This window comes from Lygodium microphyllum, chromosome 7 (genome assembly GCF_053477565.2).
Source record: "Lygodium microphyllum isolate KBCC chromosome 7, Lygodium_microphyllum_v1.1.10, whole genome shotgun sequence".
In the NCBI taxonomy this organism is placed as follows: Eukaryota; Viridiplantae; Streptophyta; class Polypodiopsida; order Schizaeales; family Lygodiaceae; genus Lygodium; species Lygodium microphyllum.
Genome location: NC_141141.1, coordinates 37,328,237 through 37,338,376, shown reverse-complemented (window position 1 = coordinate 37,338,376; position 10,140 = coordinate 37,328,237). Strand labels below are relative to the sequence as shown.

General features: G+C 38.7%; 1 protein-coding gene across 4 annotated transcripts; it reads left to right on the top strand.

Annotated features, from left to right (window-relative positions):
• Positions 1–1,440: 1,440 nt before the first annotated feature.
• LOC148033351 (heterogeneous nuclear ribonucleoprotein 1-like) lies at positions 1,441–4,892 on the top strand. 4 transcript variants are annotated; one of them, XR_015691301.1, is made up of 4 exons: positions 1,442–1,755; positions 1,844–2,969; positions 3,423–3,528; positions 4,189–4,892. XR_015691301.1 is itself a non-coding variant. In XM_087681264.1 (3 exons), the coding sequence occupies exons 1-3, from the start codon at positions 1,534–1,536 to the stop codon at positions 3,440–3,442; spliced, it is 1,368 nt and encodes a 455-aa protein (XP_087537390.1). In that variant the 5' UTR covers positions 1,442–1,533; the 3' UTR covers positions 3,443–3,760. The 4 variants fall into 4 exon arrangements, 2 of the variants coding, with proteins under 2 accessions (XP_087537389.1, XP_087537390.1); XR_015691300.1 differs by having other exon boundaries at positions 3,423–3,538; XM_087681264.1 differs by lacking the exon at positions 4,189–4,892 and having other exon boundaries at positions 3,423–3,760.
• The last annotated feature ends 5,248 nt before the right edge of the window (positions 4,893–10,140 follow it).

The following is a 10,140-nucleotide window of genomic DNA, read 5'->3' as shown; positions in this document are numbered from 1 at the left end:
CTGGGGTGCCTAAAGCCTATATTACAACACACATATGTGTTAATCAAAGATCTCACATGCATGCAAATGGCCTGCATCAAACTCTCAAGGATGCCTTTGCTATAATCAAAACATGATCCCACACACAAATGCTCTCTTCTAATATGCTGCACTTGATTTTTATTGTCTAGCTTGATGAGAGTTTATGTTTTTGTATAATGATTCATAAATATAGTTAAGAGTACCAAGGAACATACCTTGTTTGACAAATTCAAGCTAGTGGAACAAGTGTTGGGAAGTTAGTGACTTTGAATTCTCATTGTCTCATAAAAATTCTAAATCTCTTCCAAAGCATAATCCTAGTAGTAGAATGATATGGAGAAGTTTTGGAAACCCACTCCTCTTGGGCAATCATCACTAATAGTCCGAGGTGCTTAATCAATGAGACACCTATCAACAAGAGAAACTATAGTTGCCAAATTTTGACATTGTTTAAAGGTCCAAAGAAATGTAGAATTGCTTTGAGAGTCTTACCCTATGCTTGTCAACCATTTTCATTTGTTTATTCAAAGCCACATGCCATTTCTATAATGTCCATGCAAATCAGTATTAAAATTTTCTTGTCAACCATTTTCATTTGTTTATTCAAAGCTATATACCATTTCTGTAATGTCCATGCAAGTTAGTATTAAAATTTGCTTTTCTACAAAATGGATGGGGTGGGACAACCAATTCTACAAATTACTTAAGTATAATTTTATTTCTCTTCACCCTCGAAATCGCTCTTTGATCCAATTGTTTTTAAGTTGCCTTTTTTCCCACACATGCTATGTGAAAAATGGATCTTTTAGGTGTAGTGAATGGCTCCTTAGGAAAAGATAAAGACATGAGGTAGCTCTTCTTGAGCAAAGTATTGTTTGACATTTTGAGCTTCTGCTTGGGAGGCACCACATGTAGTGCCTTTGTCGTGCAAAAGCTCATGACATTGTCATAATTCACAATGTGGGAATTATATTGCGAATTTGTCTAAAACTTCTCAAGATTGGCCACCCTACATAGGCTCGCCCTTGCACTTGTGGTACTAGAAGAAGTTTTCAATAAAATTTCACTATAATTCACAATGTCAAAACTATTAAAGGGAATTTGTCAAACATCTACTGATTGGCCACCCTGTGTAGGCCTACCCCCTTCGCACATGTGGTATTAACAGAAGTTTTCAATAAATTTCCACTATAATTCCCACACATAGCGAAGTACGACAACATTATGAGCTTCTATCAAGGAAGCATTGGACACCTATCTAGATGTTGTTGGGGCGGGGGGGGCAAGGGGCTGAGAGCCTCTTTTCCCACACAGGAAATTGTCAAACACTTATTGTGTATGTGAAGGGGGGTCCTCTCTCTCTCTCTCTCTCTCTATTTTTCTTTTTTCTTTTTTGTTTGTTTTTTGTTGTTATTTGGCTTTTCTTTCTTCTTTGCATTAAGGGTTTTAGCAGAGGCAAGGGTGTTCTGTTGTGCCGTGCCCCATTTGTCTCAAAGTACAGGCAGGGCGGTCATGGATTCCGATCGCGGCAAGCTGTTCATAGGAGGGATTCCATGGGAGACCAACGAGGAGAAGCTCAAGAACTACTTCAATGCCTTCGGCGAGGTGGTCGAGACCGTCATCATGAAGGATCGCATGACAGGCCGTGCCCGCGGCTTCGGATTCGTGGCCTTCGCCGATCCCTCTGTCGCTGACAGAGTCCTCCTTGAGAAGCACACCATCGATGGCCGCCTGGTAAGCTCCCTCTGTACCCGTGCCTCTCATTTCATGTATTATTCATCCGGCATCCCATGCCCTTACCCGGTCTCTCGGATTTGCTCAGATTGAGGCGAAGAAAGCCATCCCCCGCGAGGAGCAGCACAATTTTTCACGAAGCAACCAGCCTGCCCCTGCTGCACCTGGCGGCATCCCCCGCACCAAGAAGATTTTTGTTGGCGGCCTTGCCTCCACTGTTACAGATGAAGAATTCAAGAATTATTTTTCTCAGTTTGGGAACATCACAGATGTCGTGGTTATGTATGACCATAATACCCAGCGGCCCCGTGGTTTTGGCTTTATCACCTTCGATTCAGAGGACGCTGTTGAGAAAGTTGTGCAACAGGCATTTCATCAGCTGCAAGGGAAGACAGTTGAGGTTAAGAAGGCAGTTCCGAGGGAACTGTCTGTGCCAGGTGGTGGGCGCACCAGCAGTGTAGGTTTTGGTTCTGGTTCTGGGGCTGGGCGGGGAATGCCTTACAATGCAGGCCAGGGTCCAGGCTATGTCCCAGCTGCCCCTGGAAACGCTTATGGAGCTCCTCGACATCCCATGCCTGCTGGCAGGGGTGGCTTTCCACCATATGGTGTTTCTCCTTATGCAGCCCCTGGTTATGGGGGTAATAGTGGCTATGGAATGGCCATGAATGGTGGATATGGGACTCCATACCCAGCTGCAGGGGCCTACACTGGTGGATATGGAGGTGCATCCCCAGCAGCTCCATATGTGACAGGACCTACTACTTATGGCACTGCAGGGGCTCCAGCATCAGGGTATGTTAATGCTCCAGTGGCACCAAGAAGTCCGTGGGGCAATTCGAGCAATAGCTTTACTGGTGGTGTGAGCCCTGCTGGGTATGCGACTGGTGGAGCTGTAGGTATGCCTGGATATGCAGCTCCAGCCTGGCCATCAGCATCTCTTACTGGGCAGGCAGCAGGTCCAGCTTCTTATGGCAATGGTAGCTATGGATATGGCACAGGTGAGGCTGGCTATGGATCCAACACAGGGGGCTACCAAGCTCGTCCACCAGCAGCTGCAGATGGACCAGGGGCTTACAATGATGCATATGCAGCAGCAACAGCATATGGCGAGTCAACTTGGAAAGCTGATGGAACACAAGCAATGTTATCTGGGCCAGGAGCTGCTGGTGCATATAATCCAGTTGCTGGTGGTTCTGGAATCAATGGTGGAATAGGTATTCACTCTTCCATGGAGGCTAATGCTGGATTTAGCATGACAAACTGGCAAACTCAACATGATAGTGATGCTCAATTTAGGACTTACTCTGCTGTTGGTGAACACACTGTGTGATCTTTTATTTTTTCCTGGTGTATTTGCCACTGATCTTTCTTAGATCAGGTCTAGTTTATGCTTATTTTATGTGTAAGGCCTCTTATATTTTTGTGATTTATGTAAGTATGAAAAAATGGATTTTGTGTTTGATCTTTGGTTCTATCTATATCTTTGTGTACTGCGAAATATGTTGGGAGGAAAGGCATAGGTTTGCCAAAAGTAATAAGGGTTAGTTGTGCTGTAAAATTGTAATGATATTATTTTGTAGTCTTTCTGGTTGTAGAATGGCTCTAACATGCAGTTGTTTCAAAAGTCATATTATGCCTATTCACCTGAATGTGCCTATTATGTCCAGGCGTTGCTAGTCGGTCATGAGGAATGAATCGTGGCGTTGGGAGGCTTCTGATGAGATTTGGTGCTTTACGAGGCATACTATGGAGGGGCAGCTCAACACCATCTTGGTACTATCACGTATGTTGTTCTGTTAGGTGCTCTGTACAAGCTAATTACGTGAAGGTTCTAGGATCAGTAATCAGTATGGCAAGTTGCTTTGGCTTGTTAACATGGACATTATATGGCGCCTTGGCATTGCAAGTAGGGAGACACGCCTTGGCTTTTATTTTTGAGAAATCTGTGTTTCGGCATACTGTGTAACATACATTGAATTGAGCACACCATTTTACTGTTGCGGCACTATCATGGGCATGAATTTTACTTCTGTAGGTGTCTTTTGGTTTGGCCTTGCATCAGAATGGTTTCAAGAGGGTAATATATAGTTTCTATTGAGTTGTGGAGGAAGCATGCAGAACGGACAATATACAAATGTGTGACTTTTACGCAGTGAGAGAATCGCTTTACGATTTTTTTCTTGTTGTTTCTTCTTTTCGGTAAAGCTGTATAGTGTGCTAATTTTGGGGATCTAGTGACCTTTTCTTTTGGACTAGATCATGATCATCATCCATGTACTACTATTTTGAAAAGCAGATGTAATAAAGGCTATGCAGCCATATTTGTTTGGAATATGAATAGCATATCCTTTCTTGGTTTACATGTGTTTAAAGGCTATCTGTTACCTGTCCAAGCTATGTCCGTAACAGTTGTACTGTTAATTGATGGTGCAGGGTCACTTGTTTACCTCTTATGAAACATCTTGCTGTCCTAGATTGAAGAAAGGAGTGTGCATAAAGCACCATTGACATCGCCCTATTGGATACAAGCGGATTCTTTACTTGTGGCTTCAGTGTTCTCACATGTTCTTTCTAATTGTTTGAGGAGTTTTTTTTGTTGTCTAGTAAGATGTTCAGAGTCTGGCTGTTCTGCTGATTGCTGGCTCCCAGTTTTATCATGGTTTTCTCTTCAGATAGATCTTCTGTTAAGTACATGTAGGGAGTTCTTTATTTGCAGGAGTGTACATAGTTCTCAGCATTTTGAATTAACTGGGTGTCAGTTTTTTCTCCATAGTTCTTTGGTCTTCCCCCTTGTATCTTTCAAGAGATAAGTACAGCATGATTCTCCCTGTTTTGACCTTTGCCTTAGAAGCCAAATACCAGTAGAAGTTACAAGCTCTGCTTGTCCCCCTGCCAAGCTGGCTCTCTCTCTCTCTCTCTCTCTCTGGCAAGCACAATCATCTAAGATCTAGTCAACATGTAAGGTGATGTATGCCCTGACAAGTTCTCTTGGAGCATTCCAAGTGCTCAAGCAGTTTCATTAACAAAAGCAGCTGGCTGCATGTCTCCAATAACTGCTATATACAACAGAACATGGATGATGCAAGAGTGGTGAACACTTTAAGATTTGCCTTCTCTTTTCAGGAAACATGTTGAACGTAATCCATGCAGTGCTATGTAGGAGTCTGGATTCTGAAGCTGAGAAAGACCTGCTTATAGAGTTCAAATGAAGAAATACATGTGAGAGAGAGAGAGAGAGAGAGAGAGAGAGAGAGAGAGAGAGAGAGAGAGAGGTTTTTATTGTGGAGTAGTACATAGCGAGGGCTGCAACACCCAATTACAAGACTCCAGAAACAAACTCAATTTATGGTCTATTTGTGAAGGTTTCTCCCTGTTGTATTATTGGCAAGAGCTTTTACGCTGTAAGCTGCCTGCAAGTTGGCGATACTATATGCTACTTGATGGTTGACTGATTGAACACACTTGTGTAAGGGCAATTGTAAGAAATTAGCTCAATGTGAGAGAGTGCACCAAGCTATGCCTTAGTGTTCTGGAAAAAGTTGACTTGTGCCTATGAGCATCATGAGGTCTATTTTATGAGTTGATATTGGCAAATAGTCTATTAATCTTTGTTAAGTTGGTGGTAAATGTTTGCATAGTCCAATGTTTTCTTCTTACCAATGATGAGCAATAATTTGAACTCAAATTTGGCCACTTGAAATAATAAAAAATGTTTGAGAGACGGCACGAGAGTCAAAACCTGACACTAGGAAGTCATTGCATTAGGCTGCCTGCATGAGATGGATCTGGAATTGTAATCCTAGAGTCAGATGTAGACTTATCATGTTGTAAGCTTTACTCAAATCATGGTTACATTGATGGACTTGTGCCCCAATTACCATTCCAAATATGATTAGCATCTTTGCTCTAGTAATGGTTCCCAATGAGAAGAACGGAGCAAAGAGGTTCTCTTGCTTAGTTCACCTATTTAAAAAGAAGAGCATGATGTACTTGCGAGAGGTCAAAGTTGCTCCTTGTTGGGTTTTCATAGTAGATGAAAAGAAGGTAACAAATATTTTCATTTATTGTAAGGCTTAAAGGACTTGATTACATGGCCCCATTGGTTGCACCAAGGCTTAATAATATGTGGTGAGAAGTAGCATGATGGTATTAAGGCGTTTGAAATAAGTCATCGTACTCAACCTTAAATTGGTAAGTAACATGGTGAGAGTGTTTAGACAAGTGCAATGAAATGCACCTTAGTGCTCAATGTTGTGTATTGGAAACATGCATGTTGGAAGTGTGCCAATTATTTGTACAAATATAAAGCCTTGACTTTTTTGCATAACTAAAACAAATAAAGTGTTGGATTCAAACTTTTGTAGCAAAATATGTGAGGTGGTTACTTTTTTGCATAACTAAAACAAATAAAATGTTGGATTCAAACTTTTGTAGCAAAATATGTCAGTTGGTTAAATATCAGTATGCAATATTCTACGATGGAAGGAACTTGAAACCACAGTATTATCTAGTTATCTAGTAGGAATGATACATGCTACAAGAGAAGGATGTTTGATTTATTGAGGAGTTGGTGCTTACAATGCTTCAACTAGAGTAGAATAAGCGCACGTAAGCAAGACAATGAGTAATAATAGCACATGAATGCCACTAGCACCCAATTTGGGTGTAGCGACTCTTTAATGAACGTATCGATTGCCAAGTTATGCTTGCCTTGGGGTGGTTTTTCCACTTGACTAAATGCTTAGGTTAAATGGTCCAATAGGATCATTTAGTCTTATAGTTTGTTGAGAATGTAAGCTTGGTGTTTGTGGAGGTGTGTGTGTGATTGCATCTTAAATGTGCAATGCGAGTGGATAAGTATTAATCATGGAAAAGTCAAGATATATGCTACCTAAGACAGTCACTTGTATGAGTGAGTATAAAAGCCTTGTATTGTAGCATTGGGAGTGTGGAATATCAATTATTAGTGTACAATTTATTTATCCTCTTCCATCATTAGTGATGGATTTCTTTGTTTATTATAATCCACCATATTTATGTGTTCTTTGACACACACCATGATTATCTCCACATTGGGATTGTTAAAATATCAGAGCTATGGGTAGGGCTCTTAATCATGATGTATTTACGTATGTAGTCTATATAATCGGATGTTCTTTTATTAGATTTAATATTAGTATGATATGTAGTATCTTTCCTTTAAAAAATAGTAGCACACTCACTATCATTATGATTGTATATGAGAGTCGAAATCTTTTGAGGATTATGAAGAGGTATCAAAAGAAGGAGCTTTGTATGAAAATGGACTTCAACGACATTTATAGCATGTAGAATGGGGCATTGGTGTTTGATTCATTCTTACAATTGAGCAAATAGTGTGAGTAGAGGGGCATGCATGTCCATGTTGAGATGGTAAGCTTAACATATGTGGACATTGATGATGGATTGCCTGATTAAATAGGTATGTATATCTACACTCACTACGTTAGTGGTCATTATGATCCTCACATAGATACTAGGTTATCACTTATTATATTTGGTTAGTTACACCTATCTAGAATTGGTATAGTTATAGGGCGAGTCAATTAATATAGTCAGTTATGCATTGTTTAACTTAGTAGGCTATGTTTCTTTATGTTGTATCTTATTTATACTTTGTATATATTACATTGTATGAGGAAGAATGAAGAAAACCTGGTGTGAGAAAGAATGAAGAAAAACCATTAAGGAAATGTTTTGGTCTCCATCTCTCTTCTTTTATTATTGAGTGAGCTTTTTCTTGTGTGTGCTTGGTGTAGTAGTTCCAGTATCCTCCCATTATGTGTTTAGTGTCATGGCATCAGAGCACATGAAAATATGCATTCATAATGTGAGTGCAATTGTTTTTAAGCATTAATAACTTGATGTAATGATAATGTTCCTCAATGTTCTTAGTATGAGCATGGAACATTGGGTTCCATGCAACTGCTAATTTGACTATCAATGAAGGTGTTGGTGGCACATGATTATTTAACATCCAAATTGGCCAAAAGGTGCCTAATCCAAATACACACAATCCTAGTTGTAAAAGCTGCCATGCACTCAACTTCACAACTAGAGAACTAGAAACCATAGTGGGTTGTTTCTTGCTCAACCATGATATGCATGAGTTGCCAAGCATGAAGCACAAATCACTTGTGGCATCATGTGGGGTTTGACTCCAACCTATTTCTATATGAATAGCAATAGACTTACAATTCTCAAGATAAAATCTTTGCAGTAATGTCTCAATGTAGTTTGTTTGGCACAAACATCTATCTACAACACATTGCTTGAATTGAGTGCTGAAATAATGATGTAATAAGCCCAATTTGACATATCAAAAGTAAAATTCAACTCATATTTCAAATCAATGATATATGTCTCATTGTGTCAAGTGAGCAATATTTCATCGATATAAACCAATATGATTAGAGGCTTATCACCCTTATGTCTAATATATAAGGTGCTCTTAGGAACTATTTTGAAAACCAAGTGAAATCAAGTATGCATGCATTTTCTCATACCAAGCTTTGACTTACTATTGTACCATGTACATAACTCTCTCATGTTTGGTATATGGGTTCCATTTCCCCCATATATTTCTAAGTTCTCCCCTTGCAGTGTTATTTTGTTTTCTCTTTTCTTTTGTGTTGTGCACTGTATTACAACAATCTTCTATGCTTCCATCACTGCAGATATCCATGTTTAGGCTGTGGGTGTTGTTTTTTGTTGTGGACTATCTACCCTCCTAGTTTTTTTGTGCTAATCAATCTTCTTCTATTTGTTGGAGCATGGATAACCAATTTTTGTGTATTTTTTGCATGTATTCAGTCTTTAACATTTTGTGTTTTCATGTTGTAGTTTGTGTTTTGATTTTTGCTATATTTTAATGTTGCACAACTTAAAAAGACATATACTTAACCCATTGCCACAAGTCTAGCCTTGATGATTAACACTACCATCTGCTTATATTTCAACTCGTAAACCCGATTAGTAACAATGGTCTTTTTGCAGCAACAACTCAGACAAGCACTACTAAGTGGCATTTTTTACGATATAATTATACTTGAATTGCATAGTAGCCATTCAATTTTCTAAATTGTGTACCTCTCTAAAGAAAGCAGGCTCATCCTCATCACACATACTAGAAATAGCCAATTCATAACAATTTGATGCATTAAAGGCATTGTCAGAGCTAAAACAAGTACCACTAGATAAAAGTACATACACTTTATTGTCATACAATATTTGCACCAATCATTTTGGCATAGTCCTAGACTGGTCAATGTCTATTGTCTCATCAACAAGTGCATCATTCACTTCTCCATTAGAAATATATCAATCTATGGATTCCTTACAAGCTTGCATAGTTTAAAAATTTGTCTCAATTGGTACTACATTTGATTGTTTGCTTGAAAAGAGGCAACAAAGTATTACATATATCTTGTGTGTGTCAAATAAACTTAGTTTGTGGATCACATAAGTTGTAACCTTTGCTTTTGATACTATACCCAATAAACTTCACAATCTTGTCATCTTTTTTTGTGATGTTGTACTAGTACTATTACATAAGCCGGGCATGTAAAAATATGCAATTGAGCAACATGCGAATTTTTGGCATGCCAAGCCTCATACGGAGTGTTAGATTGCAATAGTTTGGTGGGACACATGTTTAATACATAAGCTACACACATAACAATCTCAAGCCAAAAACCATGTAGCAAAGCTTGACTTCGATCATACATTATGCCACCTCCATGAGAGATCTATTCTTTCTCTCAACTATGCTATGTTTTTATTTCGTGTACAACATTCAACATTGGTGTTTTATCCTAGCTCAACCAGAAATGCATTAAACTTTTCAAGTACATACTCCCACCTCGATCAAAATCATGAAGAGTGCTTTGTCTAGACCTATCAAAATTTTAGTCATACATACAAATTGTTTGAAGCATAAAAACACTTTTCACTAACATTTAAAAGGATATAATGATACAAGTATACAACAATTATCAATAAATATCACGAACTATAGGTAACTATTAAAAGATGATGTTTACATTGAACCACAAACATCACCATGTACAACTTGGAATTTGTGAACAGCTCTTATTGAACAATCTTTTGGAAATGAAGCACACTACATTTTATGCCATATGGAGCCCTAACAAATATATTTGATAGGTGTCTCAAGAGTAGAAAGTGAAAAAATCATGTTAAATTTCTATGGATATAACAAACCAATACAATTTACACAACCAAAACATGCATGGCAAAGTTTATAAATTTATAATTGCATGTGCTATATCTTCTATAAATTTATCATAGCTATTGAGCTTGTCTAATCCATGATGTAGTGAACCA

What these genes read in the sequence shown, in the direction of transcription:
- LOC148033351 (XM_087681263.1), top strand. Translation starts at nt 1,534, where the DNA reads ATGGATTCCGATCGCGGCAAGCTGTTCATAGGAGGGATTCCATGGGAG. An exon ending in ACACCATCGATGGCCGCCTG is followed by an intron (nt 1,756 to 1,843) that starts GTAAGCTCCCTC and finishes GGATTTGCTCAG; the next exon opens with ATTGAGGCGAAGAAAGCCAT.